Here is a 19,463-nt window from a genome sequence, read left to right on the forward strand (position 1 = left end):
TCTTCCCACTGGTGTCATCATTCTTTCGCACTAGCACCTAGTATGCCACCTGCTTTAGCAAACTCAACTTTTCACACACAAAAAAACCCCTATAAACTCCTTTTTAAATTGGCCTACTGGAATTTTACTTAGTAAGAATTTCTGTGAGAAGGAAATAAGTATACTGTTTGTTCTAGCCTATTTGGGTGGAGACCCAGAACTGCTGCTCCTCCAGTGCAAGGCATGGACAGCAGAGCCCTAGCCTCCTTCGTGTGGGCCCCACCCGCTTCTCCCAGGGCTGGACAGTCTTGTGGAAGCACAGAGGGCTCCACATTCCTGAACCCCACAGGCCCTTTGTCCAGCCTAGGAAAGGAAGCTGAAGAAATGTCAGCCCAGAGTTGCACCAAGAAACCCCCAGTTCCTGGCCTCTCTGCCTAGCCTGAGTGGCAAGGCCCCCAGCAGCGGATCCCAGCTCCTGGGGGTGTCTGAGGTGGTGACTAGGGCTCACCGGCCTAGTCACTCAGCAATTGAAGAGGCAGCTCCAGGCCCCACATAGGGCCTGGGGTGCAACACAAGGGTACAGCACCTACCTAGGCATGTGCGGTCCCTGGGCTCATCCCTAGCACGGAAAATATACAATAAGATTAGAAATAAACACCAGGCAGGGACTCCTCTTGCTTTCCTGGCACAGAGCTCTCAGGAGTGACACACTCCCACATGGCGCTTCCTGCACAGCGCCCAGGTGTGTGTAAGCCCATGACACACTATCCGAACTCCCCACACCCCCGGCGCTGGCATCCTAAAATCTCTCTGAAGCCTGCACAGCTGCTTAGTTCTCTCTCTGAAAGCCCAGGAAACAGCCCAAACACTCAGCAGAGGCAGCTTGACAACAGCCTTGGGGTGGGAGCTGGACCTGGCTCAGGACTGAAGAGCAGGGCGGGAGGGCACCTGGCGTTACCAGTCACTAGGCGCAGTCAGCTCTGCAAAACTTCCTCTGGGCGTGAAAACACTCTCGCGGGCTCCAGAAGCCTCACGGAGTGGTGAGTATGAAGGTGGTGCACCAGGTTTTCTTTTGTTTTGTTTTTTGTGGTGCTGGGAATTGAAATCAGGCCCTGAGCTTGCCAGGCAGGTGCTTAGTCTACTGACCTATCTACCCAGCTCCCAGAGTTTGTTTGATTCATAAAATTTTAATTTTGAAGATCAGTGACAAATGTATTTTTTAAAAAGAAAGGGATGAAAGTGGTTGTGAAGTATGGTATTTCAAATGGACTCTGGACTATCACAACTGAAGATACAGAAAGATGACCAAAAAAAATAATAATAATAATAAAAATAAAGCTGGATGTAGAGACTTGTAATCCTACCACTGGAAGGCTGAGACAGGAGGATCACTGTGAGTTCCAGGTCAACCTGGGCTACAAAGTAAGCTCAAGGTTAGCCTGAATTACATAATAAGACCCTGTCTCAAAAAGAAAAAAAAATCTTTAATTTAAAGCTGGGCCTGGTAGTATATGCTTGGGATCCCAATGCTCAGAAGGCTGAGGCAGGAGGATGGCCAGTCTGGGCTTCAGAAGCGAGTTCAAGGTCAGCCTGTACTACATAATGAGACCCTGAAGGCGGTGGGGCGAGGGGAGACACCCAAACAACAAACACATGATGTATCAGGTTTAAAGGGCCTTTCTACCCAACAGCCTCCTGGAGGGCTTGAGAAAGAGGTTTCGCTCTTGGCATTTCAAGAATTGCTTCTTGTAAAGAATACAAGCTGAGGCACTGACCTTCCTCCCTCCCTAGAATCCCAAACAACAAGAAGAAAAAAGGGGCATGAAGCTTTCCAATAAAACAGATCACACAAGGAGACATGACCACAGCGTTCTGGAGGCGGGTACATGCGCTGGAAGGGTACTTGTCTGCCAGCCAGGGCAGCCCAGGCACTTCAGTGGGCCAACCAGTGGCTGGCTGGTTGATCTACCAGTCCCGGGCGCCACATGCCTCATTCCCGTCACACGGGGCACCCAGCTTGTTGCTACTCCACAGAGGGCTGGTGTGAAACAGCACACCACATGGCACACAGAGTGGCAGACAGCAGGGGGGACTAGACCAGGGAAAGGGCACAACGGACAAAAGCACCTGGACTAGGAAGTGGCCAGGAGCCAGCCCGTACACTGCCTAGTCAAGCCCCACACCACTGGCAGATGAATTGTACAGTATGGGCGCCAAGGGTCACGCTTGGGAAAGACGGAGCAAAGGCGCTCCCCGCAGCCTGTACAGCTACCAGACATGGCGTGGGCCATTCTGTGCACCTCCAGTCAGCCTGCCACTGTCTTGCCTGCACCTGGCTCTGTGACCTGAGTGCCTCTGCCCACCCAGCTGGTGGCTTGAGCCCGTACCCTGACTCCAGCAACGGGCACCCGAGGTACTTAAGCTGAAACACCCCAGCACATGACTTCCAGGAGGGCAGTCCAGGACCACACCTAGCAGAACACAGCAACCAGGGCTGGCTAGCAGGGCTTGGCCGGGGGCTGCCCTGGCACCTGTGGGTGAGCAGTCATCAGTTACATGAACTAGGCCGCTAGTGCTTCAGGGAGATGCTACTTTACAAAAGGAAACTGTGGCACAGAGAAGGGGAGAACTCAACCCACTATCACCATGACAAGAAGGCAAGCCTGGCTGGCTTACGTCTTAACAGGACCATGCTTTTGTGTCAGTCTCCTACAGCTGCCACACAGAGCAACAAGGCGGTACCACGTGGCACGGGAAGGCAGCACATCGACTGCCTTGCACTTCTGTGGCTGGAAGTCTGAAATGGAGTTAACAGAGCTACACTCCAGGTCCCAGCAGGGCTGCATTTCTTGCATTTCTTCTGCAGGTTTGGAGAAGCTCTGGCCCTTAGCTGCTGGCTTCTTTTATCCTCAGAGCCAGCATTGCCACCCCCCCCCCCATCCTCACAACTCCATCTAGATGACACTCTTGATTTCCTCCTGGAAGGTCCCCGTGACTGGCTCATCCAGAAAAAAATGGGAGGTGTCCATCTAGAGAGCCCCAGGCAAAGTCCCTCTGCCAGAGAAGGAACTGTTGCCACAGGCTCTGGAGTCTGGAGATGAACACTATTGGATAGTCAACTATTTTGCCAGCTACTTTCTGCTTCCAGGTTGAGATCAGGCCAGAGGGGTCAGGACAGAAGCAGGGACAGAAGTGGTGGCAGCGGCCACGGTGCAGGGGGAGATAACAGCAGTCTGGGCCTACGTGAGCACAGCGGAGGTGGGAAGCTGTGGCGGACTCTACTCATATCTTGGTAGCTTTACTAGGCACATTTTACATCTCATCCTTTCCAAATGCACAATGGAGACTTCTTAGTATATTCACCATGGTGTAACAGGAAACCTGTTCTAAACACCTTCCCCAGGAGCAATGAAGGGCAGTGACAGGTCCGGATCTCACGCTGTGTGTGTGTTGGGGGAGGGAGGCACAGCTAAGAAAGGGGAATCAGGATGGTTCTGTAGGGTAAGGCCAGTGGGAAAGCAGGAGTCTAGGGCAAATCAGGAAGACTGGTAAGCCCAAAAAAAGCCCAGTGGCGCTCCAGAGCAAGTACCAGCTCACAGCCCTGCAACTGGGGAGAGCCAGGCTAGAGCACAACGTCTGCACGTGGCAGCACAGGTGGGGCTCTGAGCCACAGTGGGTGGGGCAAACCAGTAAAATCGTCATGATGACAAGCCCTGGGAATCCCACGCTAAGACAACAAGGAGCCTGAAGACACATGACTAGGACACAAGAAGGGACCAGGAACAGAGCTAGGACACTGCTTCAGAGGAAGATGGTCCTGTGCATCACGCTGGCAGGTGCTACTGAGAGGCATGGAGCATAGGCACAGGACTTGGCAGTGATGAATCACTGGGGAATGAAAAACTAGCTACTGTGAGACTCAGAGAAGACTGAGTCCCCTCCCCAGGCATGAGGAGAGGGAATCAGAGCCCACGACCAACCCCAACCCCATTCTTTGGATCAACCATGCCAACACAGCCCACAGCAGAATGCATCCAACATCTGTGGAAAACCACACCTTCCGCCAACCACGATAAAAACAAGAACCCCAAATCCCACCCAAGAGTCCAGCAGGACAAGTGTGGCAGGGTGGACTGGGGCTGAGGCCCGGACACATGCTTCTCCAGGTCTCTCAGGGGCCAGTGGACAGCTGTTCACTGAGTGAGTTACCGTGCAGGGCAAACCCTGGGCATGCCGTATGGCGAAGCTCATCTGAGCCTCTCAGAGTATAATAAAGGTAAAAGTTATAGCTTTGGCTCAACTCATCAAAGTTAGGGTGTATCTACCTCATAAACCCAACTTCACTGTTAAAATATATAATTTTCACACAGTAGCCCCAATGTGTTGTGAAATCAAACAGATTACTCTGAGGTACACATGTGTGTACACCTTGCACTCTGACCTTTGTGGCTTGTCCATTTCATCCGCTACACTATGCAAAGCTTCTCCCCAGGACGCAGTCCACACGTGGCAGGACTCAGAGCAGCACACGTTTATGGACATATGTAAGCACACAGACATGTATGAATGCAGTACTTAGGCTGGGAACTCCACTCAAGAACCAAACTAAAATGTTCTCACTCCTCTTTTGGTAGAAAAAAAATAAAAGAAGAAAGTTTCCAAAACACATTGGCTCAAAAAGATGTTTCTCTCTCCTGAGAGTGGGGTGCTAACCGTGGCCTCCAGAGGGCCTCTTCCCCCGTGCAACACCTTGGCCCTCTCCCCCCACCCAAGGGCAGCAGAACGCAGGAAGTGAGGACCAGGAGGGTGGGCATCTTCATGAGAGGAGACTGAGCTACACTATCATACCCCTACAGAAGGAGGGCCACAGTCTCTGCATGACTGCCAGCTTGGGCAGATGTGATTAAAATCAGTTTCACACAAGGGTGCAGCTGCTTCCAAACATACACACTGCTCTGTGGAGAGTTGTGTAATGCATCCCAGGGCAGCAGCACTGAGCGCTTACGGGGAGCCAGCCGGTGGCATGGGGGCTCAGATGAAGTAGCAAAGCAAGGTGCAGCTCAGTGGTCAAGCATATACTCAACATACACAGGGCCCTGGGCTCCATACCCAGGGCAAAAAGGAAAGAAAGGGGATGAGGGAGGGAAGCAGGGATAGAGGGAAAGTGGGAGGAAGAAAACTGAATCATATGTTTTTCAAGGTAGACAAGTTTTTCCATGCTTATTAGAGAAGGAAGCAGGGGAGATGAGAGCTGGAAAAGGCTCTCAGACCAGACTGTGGCATTAAAGGGTTGGGGGGGGGGTCCCCAAAGTACTTTTCATTACGAAAATCTTCAATGATACACAAAATGAGACCAAAGAATAAAATATACACTCATTAATCCACAGTTTCAATAATTAGCAGCGTTAGTAATTTCGTTTCATTAGTAACATCCATCTTTTGGCTTGCTTCCTAATCCTGTATAATGAAATCTTACAACTTTAAATTCATAAAAGATTGGAAATGAGTTGTTTATTTTCAAGACACAGGTTTTCCTGACTAATAATACAAATTTAAGAAAATGATTTGGACTCACGGGAAGTTGCCAAGACACCAGACAGAACCCGCACCCAGGCTGGAGCTGCCCTGTTCCTGTGTGCGGCTCTGGCCATTTCAGCACTGCCTGCTGTCGCAGTAGAATGATGGTCCGACCAACAGTGTTCCCAGCGCACCCCCTGGATGTGTCTTCTACTGACAGTGACATCAGAATTACAAGAAAGCCTCACTCCCCAGATTTCTTCACCCACTCCATCTGTAACTATCCTAAGAATTTCCTCCATAGATGCTAGCAACCATGACAGACTGTGCCCATCCTTGCTTCCACCATGGCAAACCTAACTTCAGAAAATAAAAGGTAGAAATAAAGGGGATGAGCTTCAAGGACTCAAGTTGGCTGGCTGATGTACACTGTCAGGAAAGGGACTACCAGGCACCAGCTTCTAGCACACCAGGAAAGGAGCCGTAACCATGCCAGGAAATCCCTGGAATTAAGCATGGCTCCAAACAAAGGCTATCAAAAGAAAGAGAGATAAGAAAGAAAGGCGGGGTTGAGTCTCCACTACTGCTAGTGAGCAGAGGCTGCTGGGAAGTTAGGTCAGTACCCCTCCCTGTGCCCCCACTCACCTCCAGCTGCACAGCCATGTGCAAAGAGAGCACAACATGTGCCTCCTGCCACTGAGTACCAGCAGCGTTCACATCTGTGGACATTCTGAAGGATTCCTTGAATGCATAATAGATGTAACATCTTATCTGTCAGCCAAAGTCACCGGTGACAGTGAGCTGTTTTTATAGGGTACCTCACAGCTTGGTTTGATTCTCTTCTGCTGTATGTTTGGTCAAATGCCTATTAAATGACAAGTGGACACTTGTGAAGATATTGCAGATGACAAAGAAATGAAACTAGTTCTGAAGATTACTCTCAAGGGCCTTTTCCCCAGAGAAATGTGCTATGCCACGGAGAGTGCAATTCTTGCCACCCAGTACCCAGTGGAAGGTGGCCGAGCACCTGCCGAGCGTGAGGGACTACACGGCACCACGAGGCGGGCACACTCAGCAGTGACCCAGGCCAGCTGCCCGTGCTCAGGGCAGCCTGTGTGTGCAGAGTTCTGAGCGGGCGGCATGAGTGCAGTGCGTCTGGGGTGGCCGGCCATCTGTGCTCCTTGGCTCAGCGGCTCAACAATGAAGCATGAGCTGGACTTCCCGTGCTCCCTACTTCAAAACTGCCCTCGAAGCTCTGTACAAAATCCATTAAATGTTTCTAATTTGTTCTATATCCCCCAAGAAGGAAAAACGTTTTATGGAAACAGTATTTGCAAATGCGAATGAGAAAGAGCTGTAAATAAAAACCTGGTGAGCCACTGGCAATTTGGCGTTCAAGATGTACACAAATGTACTTCCTGGAAACCATAAATAGAATGAGGCCCCACCCTGCTAAAAAAATGGCAAAATGCACTTTAAGTTCGCACATGGAAGTGCAGCCACTAAAGACAAACACACCCTTCAGAAGTAATGGAAGGAGTGAGCAATCCCTTTCAGCCTTTGCTGCAATAATTTTTATAAACAAAGCATTACTGGAAAAGAACTCTAAGGCTGTACGACTGCAATGCAAAGGCAGTAAAACACGAACGATAACAACAAAGCCAAGGCTTATTACTGAGCATATCAGCTCCTCCAGCCCTCCGAGCCAGGATGGCACAGGGGAAAATCAGATGCAGCGCAAGCAGCAGCCTACCAGGTGCGCAGCTCATGGGTGCAGGCCGCCGCCTGGGTCCCTGCCTAGCCACACCACCTGGAACCACACTCCCTCTTGCACTGTGGAAGCCCAAATCCAGTGGGTAAAAATACATCATCAAAAAGCTAAACTGGCTCCAGTGGTTGGAGAACGCTAGCAATCTCATCTGCAATTTTCTTCACCATTGTAGTTGCGTAAGGTCAAGTTTACACAAGAATGCATTTCAGAGTTTCCTTCCTAGCAACCTCCAACGTCTGCTCATGTATTTCATCTCACAGCTGGGCCACAGCAGGAACCACTATTACCTAACACTAACAGTTGAAATATTTAAAAATAGAAGATTTGTTTTTGCGTCCGGCGGAAGGAGAAGAGCAGGCTGCAACAAGGTGAACCACCGGCTGCACTTGTGGGACAAGCAGGCCCTGTCCAGCGTGGCACCTTCTGGCTGGGCCAGGCCAGGCCGCCTGCCTGGGCTCCTGGAACCCGCCACGAACCGACTTGACTTCACAGGTCCAACCAGGTACTCAGCACCCTTCAAAGGCACTGTGGGTCACAGGGGAGGGCAGCAGCCCCAGGCAGCTGGCCTGCAGAACTGGGGAGGAATCCCCAGGGAGGTCACTCCGTCTGTGCACCTGCTTCCTAACCTGTACCTACAGTGGGATGTCCCAGGAGCAGGGCCCACCAGTGAGCACACAGAACACAGATGGAGGACAGCAGCAGCACTCGGAAGGGGCCCGGTGTCATCAGTGTCATCATACTACTTAGCAGCAGCAGACTACACTGAGCAAGTCCTGCCAAAGGCTGTGACACCTACAGCTTTGTTGGGGGGGCTGGTGGCACATGAATCTCATGTGCTTTGCACCCACCCACTTCCTGTGGCACAAATGGACTTCAGGTTTGGTAGAAACGGAACTGCTACCTCATGGCCCAGGTCTCTCCCAAGTTCAGCTCAAGCTCAAAACTGCACACTGCACGCTTAACAGTGTGTCCTAGTGGAGACACACCCAACACCAACACCCGCTCCCTGCCAACTGGGCCCATCCACAGCCCGCTCCACTCTCCAGGTCCTTAAAGCCCAAACCCTGGGCCACAAGCTACCTTCCTGTTTCCCTGAGGCCCACAGGCCCCTCCGTAAGCCCAGCAGACTGTTCTAGAGTCTGAAGAACGTTCTCCATTCCTGCCTGGCCTGGCTGGCCTCCACACTGCCCTGAAGCCCTGCTCCTCGTGGCTACCAGCACATTTCAGGGCATGCTTCATGTGGTATCCCTGCCTGGACCTCTAGGAACCTCCAAGGCACCAGAGGGAAAACCTGCCTGCCCAGGTTAGGCCAGGAAGTCCCACCTGAGTGACTTTCGTTCTCAAGGCCCAGCCCTCCGCTCCACACCTCCTCCTCTCTCCTGATCAGCTAGCTGGCCCCCAGGGGGACCACCTACTTCCCTTCCCTCCCTGGGGTTCTTCCCGGGAGCCCGCCCCCCCACCAGCTGCTACATAATGCTTTGGGAGTCCCGCCCCAACTGCCTGTGTAAAGCCAGCCCTCTCCACTTCTGCTATGCTCCTGACTCCCCAAGGGACTCCCCACGTTTACCGCTGCCCTCACCCACTCCCAGCTTGACCAGCACAAGCCAGATAATCCAAGCACTGTGAGAACACGAGGCAGGAGGAGCACAGGCACAAGCCTGGGCCAGCAACTTAACTATTGAGACAGCATGTCTCAAAATAAAAACCAAACAAGGGCTGGAGATGTAGCTCAGGGCTAGGGCCCTGGGGTTAATCCCCAGCACCAAGGGACCAGTACAAAGGGAGTGCAAGGATCCAGTGGCTTCCAAGCCTGGCCTGCCTGCACATCTCTCTGGGCCATCAGCACTCAATAACAGGGAGGAGGACTCCCACACACGCTGACACAGGCTGGCACGGTGAGCTCAGAGGCCCCAGAGCATCTACATGCAATCAAAGAAATTAGTAAAAAGTGATTAACTGAAAACTCAGACTTTCAGAAGTAAAGGAAAAAAACACTTCTAAACACCATTTCTCAAAGAAAACAAGTAAAACAAATTCGCAGATAACTCTCTTGAGAAACGTTAATACTTTACCACGTATTAATGTAATATACTTTCTAAATTAAATATTACAAATTAGAACTTATCAAAGCCAGTTCCATTTCTACCCAGAGGAAACTGTATAACCTTAGACACTTCATTGAAAAGAAAGAAAATACAAAAACTAATGAGCTGAACGTCCAACCCCATAAGTCAGCATGAGAACATCCATCTAAGCCCAAAGAAGGCAGAACAGAGGGAGCACAGGGATCCACGAAGGAGAACAAACATCCAGTCCACAGCAGCAGCGGGGGAAAGCTGGGGCCAGCGGCCAGTGTCACCCCTGCCCAGCCAACTCTGCCCTTTCCAAAGGCCCCTCGTAGGACCTCAACCACCATGTGCAAGGCACAGTCCATGGGGGAGTCACTTGGAGGGAGGCTGAAGCTGGGGCAGCCCAGAGACAGGGGAGCTGGGAAACCCAGCTCTGTGTCCCTCAGAGCGCCACAGACCTGTGTGGGGCTGGAAGGAAGGCAGAGTGTCCTGCAGGCTCCTGAGCATGCCAGCAGGGCCACCATGCTCCCTTCCTTCATTCTAGTCACAAACCAAGGACCCACTGCCAAGGGATGCCTCCAGTCTTCCTCACCGAGTCACAGGCTCCTACTGGGCACAGAGGCCGAGTCCGGTTCCACACAGTGCTTGACAATGTGTCCACGTTGTTGGAGGTCCAGAAACGTAAACACAGCACTGGCCTTGCTAGAGGATGGTGCTGGGATGAGGAAAATGGCCTGGGAGGCTACGGTATGGCCGTGGAGGCATCTGGGCTGGGCCAGACCACCTAGGATGGGCCGGCTCCGACAACAGCACTCCCTATCCCAGCAGGGCGCGCCCTGGACACAGCTCAGAGACGTCTCCAGACACATTTTAATACTCCAGAGCCCTAAGGCATAGAATATAACACTGGCAATAAAAGAAAACATAAAAGTGCTTCAACCACAAATGGCGCTACGACGCACAGATCTGTCCCTGGACACCAACTCTGGTAATCAGGGACACATCAGTGACACTTCAGATGCACAAACACTGAAAAACAAATCCTGCCTCCCTTTCCTAACAGCCCAGAAATCGCAAACACCCGGGGTAGGGCAGGCTCCTAGCTCTACATTAACACGGGCCCTGGGGGCCCTGCTGAAGCCGCTTACTATCTGGCTCTTCCTGGGAAACAGAGAAGCAGCCAGGTGCCATCTGCAGATGCCAGGCCTTCTGTGCTGTGTAACAGCTCAGGAGCAACCTGGCCTCCAGGACACTGTGACCAAAAGCCACCCGCATCTCCCTGTCACACTCCTCCTGCAGGTGGCACTGAGCTGTGACTGTGGGTCACAGCAGCGAGAGGCAGTGTAATGGGGTGGAACACTTGTGTTAAACATAAATAACCAAACAATCTAATTTCACTCAGGATGGGGAAGGCCTTTATCTTTCCCCCTCAAGCACTGGGGATACTGGAAGAACCCAGCTGGAAAACAAGGCTGTAGGAAGCAGAGCCAGCCCGCAGTTGGGCTGGGAGGCACAGCTCAGCCAGTGACAGGCTTGCCTACAGCCACAGGGGCAGTTCTGGTGAAAACAGCACCGGGAACACCATCATTATTCTCTCCCTCCAAGACGCCACTAAATCAGTAGGTACGTGGCTTAGAAAGACAAAACCAGCACCAATACAAACAAAACACAAACGAGAGAGAAAGCTACAGCAACAACACTGTGTTCAAGAACTCAGAAAAGCTCGGATGAATATGGGGAAGCTGTCCCAGACACTGGCAGGCTGGCTCCCAAGCAAGTGGGGGCCAAGGGAGTGGCAGCTGTGCTACAGCTGCATGGGGCTTGGGGGCCCCAAAGAGAGGCAGAGGCAGGCCTGAGGCAGAAGGAAGAGCATCTGCTCATCCAGTGGGTGCCTGGGCCTCTTAGCACGGTAGCCCACAAAGCTAGACACTCCTTTCCAGACAAGGTGAGGCACAGGGCTGGCCGCAGTCACTGAGCTGTTCAGCTGCGTCCTTGCCCTAGGTGCGGGCATCCAGCTTCAGCAGACCCAGGAAGATACAGGCAGAAGCAGGCCTTGAGGCCTCAGCTCCGAGGACTACATGAGTCCCACAGTCTCACAGAGGCCCCGCTCCCAAAGATGAGCAGACAGCATGCTCACCCGCCAGCACAGGGCGGTTATCCCAGAAGGAAGACTGTACCTTGGAGGACACAGTGCTGCGCCCCCAGAGGAGGGAAGACACATCCAAAGATGAACACAAGGCAGACCCAGAGCAGGAGGACAGCCCAGAGCACAATCCTCCGCCCCAGTGTCAGCAGGACTATAAGCCCGAAGGCAGGTTACAGAGGCACAGAGGGCAAACGTGAGTCACGGCCCAGCGGTGCCAGCCGCAGTTCTCCAGTGAGGTACACGGGCATGAGGGAGCACTGGGGGCTTCTGTCAATATGAGCACAAACAAGCCCAAAGGGCAGGGCACGGATGGACACCTCACCACGTGAGCAAGAAGGACAAGAGACGTTGTGCATTTGTGTCCATCGGAGACGCTGCCCATGGCCCACAGCTGAGCTGGAACTGTCTCTGTGAGCTCCCAAGAGCCAAGGCCTTTTCCCAGGTGGTGGCGAGGAAACAGCCAGAGAGAGAAATGGTTGCTCCAAAGAGTCAAAGCAGCGGGAAGGGCATGTGTGTACAAAACTTAAGCTGGATGACCTAAAGGAAATGAGTCCTATTCTCTTATTTCACTGTTCATTCAAAAAATAAAATGCAACTAAGAAACTCTTGAATCAATCAACAAAAAAGCCAACCAGGAAGTATATTATGCTGGTAGGGAGGACCAGGTGGTCAGTGGGTACAGGCTGTGTGCCTCTTCCTGTGCCAGCACACTGCTGTTGTCAGCCTGGGAACCACAGGAGCAGTCACCAGGAAGGGCAACTGGGGGACAGCATGAGTTCCAGGAGTCGAGATGGCCCCTCAGCAAGGAGCTGAAGTAAGTGCTCTTTGTCCTCCCCTGTGCCAGAGCTGCAGAGGGACCATGCTTAGGAACCAGCAAAGGTCACCCTTAGTCCTTCTCACCACCCTGCCCCAGGCCAGGGACTCCAGCTGCGTGTGGAGACACAGGGCAAGGGGTGAGAAGAGAACATGAGGACTACAACCACAGCTTTGTGTGCAGAGCGGCAAGTATCCAAGTAATCCCTGGGCTTCGGTGCCAGCAGGGGCTCGCTGAGCCTCCCCGTACACACACCCTCATTCTGTATGGGATTCAGGCCTCTCATTCAGTTAGGCAGCAGCCACTGAGGTTCCAGATCCCTGACAGCCTCAGCAGCTCCTGCCCAAATTCCAGTGCAGCGTCTTGAAGCCCAGTGACCACCCTTTTGGGTGTGGGTCATACTCTTCTGCAATTTGGGAGTCCACAGCTAAACCAAAGTAATAACTTCCTGCTATTTTAGAGACGTTCTTTTCCATTTCTGGACTTTCTCCCCTTTTTTTAAGGATTCAGAATTTTCTCTTAAAAGTTGTGCTTTTGTTGTGAAACCTTAAAAATAAGGTCATGGGGGGATAGATACTTTCATGGGTACACAACAAGAGGTGTGGCTTGCCAGGGTCCTGGGCTGTGGAAGACACTCGGCAGCACAGCACTGTCTCGGGGACAAGGGGCCTCGCTTCTCTCCTCCCATGATAGAACAGCACAGTGTTTCTAAAGGTGTCTACCCTAGTAGCATAACCCTGAGAGAAATGGATCCTCACCCCATGATTGCTATGCTGAGTGGCCCTGGACAAAGCCCTTGGACCTCAGGGCCCTGCCTTCCTCCACCTGGAGACAAGCAATGACACAAGTCAGTCTCCAGCAAGGGCTTCGGACATGCGTCCTACAGTTATTTGGGTTCTGTGCTCCTCTCCTGGTGCCTGCATGTTCTCCACGAGCTCGCCCAAGGTCAACAGCACCTGCACCGTCCAGCTGGGGGTGGGTGTGCCCACAGTGCTGGAGACGAGTGCTCAGTGCACAGCAGGGCCGCTTCCCTACAAAAAGTATGTATCCTCTTATCAGGGAAATGTAACGAATCACAACGATCCAGAAACAAATGGCTTACAGCTCATCTGGGCTTCTCCACACTGAGCCTCTGACGCGGTGGGCTGGTGATCCCAGAGTGGTGTTCTGCTGGCCTGGATGGAGCTCACACCCCTGCCGCCGACTGCCTGCCCTGTCCTCTGTCCTCAGGACCTAGCGCCTCTTCTCCCGCCACACTCTGGACTGAGAACACTGCCTCTTAGCTCTGTGGGCAACACTGGGCACAGGCAAGAGCCGCAGTCCACGAGGGCACCCTCAAACCAGCACAGCCGTGCCAACTCTGCCCCTGTCCTGAGCCCCCACTTGGGGCTGCCCACCTCTACCTGACCAGACATAGACACAGTGGGAGAGGAGACAGCAGAGCCTGATCCTGATGGCAATATTTCATTTTTTTACAAAAAATACTAGTAAGTTTATAAATCTGCTCAAAAGGCAAATGAACATGTGTTGCCTTTCTTTTTTCTTTATCTTAGAACTACTTTACAGTTAATTTCTTTGTGTGATGTTGGGAATTGAACGCAGGGTCTTGCATATGCTAGGCAAGAACCCTCCCACTGAGTTATATCACAGCCCTAAGATTTTTTTTAAACAATCAAAAACAGGAATACAGAAAAAACAAAGTCTTATTTACATATAAGAAGGAAGTGGGAAAAAAACAGGATTAATCCCAAACAAATCGCATTTTCATCCAGCACAGATTTTTTTCCAACGAAGAGATATGCTTTCCTGATGGCACTGAAGTGTCAATCCAAGAGAGCACACAAGCAGAAGACACAGGTAAAGCTTCTTCATTTGAAGTGAAACTCTGTTAGAAGGTAAGAGTATTTAAAAAGTGCAACAATCAGGCAGCCTGCTCTGAGGAGCACTGCTCGTAACAGAACGGCCGCCGGGCAGTGAGGCCATCTGGGCACTGCTCACGTTCATGGGAAAGTGTGTCTGTACACGAGACAGGCTCCAACCGAAGCAATTCCTGTGCTATTTTCTGTTTGTTTCATGCCTTCAAGTGTAAAAAGAATGGGAGGGATTAAATCCAACTCCTAGAAAATGTATAAGCTGGGACTGACATTAAATATACACCAAAAATGTTTCCACTTTCATATCTAGACATTCTCAGATCAACTTTTAAAGTAGTCTGTGACTGGAGAGGAGCACCTCCTCAAGCACTCTGCACCGGCCTCCCACGGCTGGAGCGCCTGCCCGCCAGTGTGCCAGGGCAATGCCAACATGTAGGCACCACGATGGGGGTTCTACATGCCACATGCCCTGCTGGCTGCGCCTAGCGCCACAGATGCTGCAAACACTTCGATCCCCAAGGATGCCAATATATGCAATCAACATCAGGAAACAGACTGCCCTGTGACCAACCCATGAGAGCCCAGCCACAAGGAGTACGAGGACCACCAGTTCACAGGGGCCCCTCCTGATTCCCTAACCCCCAAGCTGGATGGTTCCTCAGAGGAGAGAAAGGGTAAAAAGTGACAGCAAAGGTTTGGATCTTGAAATGGCACACCACAGCTACTTTCTACACTATTTTCAATACCAGTTAAAGTGACAATAAGAAATGTTCATCGAGGAACCACTGACACACACACACTTGACACATATAAAAGCTGACATATGCATCTGATCCTTGTGAGGACTCTGCAGAGAGGCCAGCAAGAACCAGCACGTGCTGCGGCTGACACTGAGGTCCAGGGCCCACCTGCACACTATGGTGGGGGTTAGGGCTCTCTTAGCCAGCAGGATACACATCCATGCCATCTCTTCTGTCTTGCGTGGAAACACCACCTATCTACTGTCTTCTCACAGGCCATCAAGCCATCTGAAAAGCTCTCTTCCACATCAGCACTGGAGACCGGGAAGCCTCACAATGTCCAGCCCACACAAGGCCTTGTGGAAACATAAATAACACAGGCAAGGCAAAGTGAACTCACTTTTAAAACTGAGAGCTTCTCTCGGTTATGTAAAGCTGCCCGAGGCAGGCTCCTGTGTGGGCTAGTCCATTGTCTGTGAGGGCGAGAACTGGAGAGGAGTGCAGAGGCAGAGAGCAGGTCCCAGGAAGGAAATGGGCACCTGAGGGCGCAGAGAGAACTGCCGGGAGGACCCTTGGTCCACCTCCGAGAAGAGACAACTCCTCACCAGCTCTCACTTCTTAGGGGGTTGGGGAAGGTCTGGTGCCCTGGTTTCAAGGGCACAGGGGCTGCGCTGCCAAAGGGGGTGTGGCAAGCGAACAAAGAGCAGAGACCGGGCCATCAGAGAAGGCCATGGCACATGTGTGAGGCAAGCACTACAACTCCCTTAGCCCTGGGTCTACAGGAGATCCAGACTTTATCCTAAGACCTAGGGCCTAGAAGAAAGGAGCTCATGCTCTGAGTTCAAGACCTGAAGGAGTCTACACAAGGGAAGGGGTTTTACAGAAGAAAACAAAAAGTAACTCCATTCGTACAGACTTAGTCAATACTGCTTCAAGTGTAATATTTAGAAATATCATCTGTAGGGAGATTTATAATTATACTTAATTTTTTTTTGTTAAAAAACAGGTGCTTGACAGACAGCAATCTCTGGCTCAGTTGACCAACAGAATCCAAAGGCCCCGGGCCATCACGTGAGCTGCCCAAGGCCATGAGGCTGGTGAGCAGCTTGGCCACACCACAGGCTGGAGCCCATACAAGCTCAGAACTCTTCCCACTGGACCAGTGCCTGGACTTAAAGTTAAAACAGGCCATGGTCTCTGAGCAGTACATATCCTTTAGATCAGTGCTTCTCTCCCACTTAGACTGCAGCAAGTCAAGGTCCCCTTTATCTTCAGAGACAGACCTCTCTGACCCCAGGTTAAGAGCATCCACAATGCAAGAAGCCCGCTAGCCCACACCTCACCCCTTCTCACCACACTCCCCCGACAAAGCAGGGCCTCAAACCACAGGTGGCATGTGTGGACTTACCCGTGCTGGGCATGTGGTTCACGCGGGCAGGGTTCAGCAGCTCCACTGGCTGGTCTCGGCCAGAAAGACCATCTGGAGAACAGAGAAAGCACTGGCTTCAGAAATTGTGCATTTCAGCAAAAATGCTCTACAGTACGCGTCAGCAAGGAAGACCTCTAGGCAAGCAACGGAAACGCATGTGCCTTTCTTTCTTTTTGAGGAGGACAGTTTTAATTTCATCATGGATTATTTTTATTTGTTAGAGAAAATGAAAGGGTCTTTGTAGAATAATCAAAACAGTCCCCAGTTAAGATATAACAAACTCTAATTCTTGGCCTAAGGGCACTGGGCTTAGCTATTTTGGTTTACTTGTATCTAGCAATCACCTTGTATCTACTTGGGTTTATCAGAAGTGGGCTTTCCCACAGAAACTGAAAGGTCACATGATAAAGACAGAGAGCTGGGTCTAGATGCTAACAGAAATGCAGTCAGAGGCCAGCCAAATAGCTCAGCAGATTAAAGCACCTGCAAGCAGGGTCAGGGGCCAGGGGTTCAATCCCTGGGCCTGTCATGCTGGCCCCGTTCCCAGGGCACATGATTTGAGACTGGGCCTGATTGTGGGCGCCTGTAACCCAGCTCTTGGGAGGCTGTAAACAGGAGAATCACTAAGAGTCGGATCTAGTAGTGAGACCCTGAACACCCTGTAGACCCTTCTCTAAAATTCGCCCCAGAAAGAAAAAGGAAGGAAGGAAGGAAGGAAGGAAGGAAGGAAGGAAGGAAGGAAGGAAGGAAGGAAGGCAGGCAGGCAGGCAGGCAGGCAGGCAGGCAGGCAGGCAGGCAGGCAGGCAGGCAGGCAGGCGTCTAGAGGTCAGGGCCCAGAGCTGCCACGGGCAGCAGGGCAGCAAGAGGGAGCGTGCTCCAGACGCTTGCCCTTGGAGAAAATGCCCTGGCGGTGCCTCACAGGAATCACAGACTTTTAACCCATCAATAGGCTGTATTCAGAACTGTCCTGTCTATTCAGACTCACCGAGAAAATCAGACTAGAACTTGCCCACCACCTATGCTGGGTACAGGCTGTGCTTAGACTGCCCAAGGTGGTCTACATTCTCCCAAACAGAAATGCAAGAAGGAAGACCAGCCACATTTCCAGAAACCACACTTTGTTTTGAAATCTACTTCTGACAAAACACCCCATGACAGTTTATGTGCCAGTAAGGCCTGACCAAATAGTCACTTGTAGTTGGCTTAAGGAGAAAGGAGCAGCTTCAAGGGGCAGCTGCAGAGTTTGCAGAGACAGAATGTCAGTGCGGGACAGAGATAGCACCAGGCCAACTGTGTGAGAAATGGGTAATGCCCAGCCCTGTAAACCCCTGTTCAAACTCCAAGGACAGAAAGCAACAACGTGGTCTCTGGAGAAGGCATCGGGGCTGCAGCACAAGGCTACTTGGGCATCACTTGGGGAACTCAATACTGCTGTTGCTCAGCTCTTCTCCCACCAACCAGAACCCCTTTCTGGACTCAAAATTGTTACGTGTCCGATATGGGGTATGTTGGGGGTCAGGAGAACAACTGGGATGCACCAGGCATCGTTCCAACCATTCAGCCACTGCAGGCCTTCTTAAGAACAGGGCCATGGGGGTGGGGGATAGGGGGAGATGGCCTGAATACTGGGTCACAAACAATGCCACAGTTCCCCAGAACCTCACCAGAGCGCAGAAAGAAACCTCAATGCAGAAACAGAAAGTACTTAAGGCCTTTGTCATGAAAGTAAATGAATGCTCATTGTGGAAAAGTGAAAACTCTCCTCAAAGTTATGGACATGTTTTTAAAAGTTATAACTTCACTATAAATACTTCCACAAGTCCAAAAGTAACCTTTAAAATTCCTAACCTGGTTTTAGTTTTCCAGTGGCAGGAGTCAGAAGCAGGTATGAGAACATGCACCTGCTCAGGGCTGCATGTGGCTGGTTCTGTGGATCCTGATCCTTCTTCCTGCAGGACCACACCTGTCAGAGCAGGGCTGCCGCTAGCCTCCACAGTACCTTCATGCCGCTCTGTGAGCAAGTGCTCCAGAACCAAACAGCTAGGACCTGACTAGCATGGCACACTCCAGCTCAGGGCAGCCAGCAGTGGTGGGCCAGCACACCAGCCTGCACCAAGGCGGGTTCTCAGGTGTGGGCCAATTCCCTACAAAGCCACATGCATAAATGATGCATAACACTTTACTCTTGGTACACTCAAGCAGGAAGAGACACCAAACCTCAATGCAATAGATTTAAAGTGATAAATATGTGGTCTCAGTGTACTCAAAAGTATTGCTGTATATTTTAATCAACCTATGACTCAGTGCATGTGCAAATCTGGGCAGATGCACAAGATTCCTGACACCAGGCCAGGGTATGCCACTTAGTCTTTAAAAAGCTGTTATTGATGCCTACTAGGGTAAGAACACAGAGGACCCTGCACCTGAGTCAGACCTCAAGTTTTGTTTATCCTATCAGGCAGAGCAGTTTGGATTCTGAAACCAGCTCTGACACCAGCAGGTTTTGCACAGCTTGATTCATTTCTGACATTATCTACCTGCAGTACAAACTGACCTTAGAGTGCACAGTCTACTCCAGCTATTTAAAATAGTAAACAGAAAGCTCTAGAAAAATAGCAGCTTGTAAGTCTGAAATCTTATGCTACTCTGAAGAGTGCGACAAAAGTTTGAGCTGTCCTGCCCATCTTGAGACGTGAACCACCCCACTCACTAGTCATTTACAGACAGGAGTCAACTGGTCATCATGTCAACTGGCCTGGTTCTGCAACATTTTGTCAAGTGACCCTTACTGCAGTTTGGATGCCCCAAAAAGAAGCCAGCAGTGTATTCTGGAAGTATCCCTCAGAGCACACTCGAGTACTGTAAGGGCAGGGAATATGATACAATACGGTATTTTTGAGAGGGAATAAATCACATTCACATAACTTTAATGAGTACACTGTTATATTTGCTCTATCCTATTAGTTACTATTAATCTTTTAGAGCACCTGTTCATAGATTAAACTTTGTATGTACGGGAAAAACAGCATAAAAAGGGATCAACGACATCCATGGTTTCAGGGATTCATTGGGAGTCTTGGATCATATCTTCCCTATGTAAAAAAGAGATGATCATATATATATA

The 19,463-nt window shown here is 51.1% G+C and overlaps 1 protein-coding gene across 12 annotated transcripts in view; it reads right to left on the reverse strand.

The window, feature by feature from the left end:
• Positions 1–19,463, reverse strand: part of Hdac4 (histone deacetylase 4) — a 255,289-nt gene that overhangs the window by 101,136 nt on the left and 134,690 nt on the right. For all 12 annotated transcript variants that reach the window (XM_023722244.1, XM_023722243.1, XM_023722242.1 and 9 more), the window contains one exon: positions 16,319–16,390. In XM_023722244.1, the coding sequence (XP_023578012.1) occupies positions 16,319–16,390 (72 nt within the window). The remainder of the gene's footprint in view (positions 1–16,318; positions 16,391–19,463) is intronic.

The sequence above is a fragment of the Octodon degus genome, unplaced genomic scaffold (genome assembly GCF_000260255.1).
Source record: "Octodon degus isolate 3935 unplaced genomic scaffold, OctDeg1.0 scaffold00089, whole genome shotgun sequence".
Taxonomy (NCBI): Eukaryota; Metazoa; Chordata; class Mammalia; order Rodentia; family Octodontidae; genus Octodon; species Octodon degus.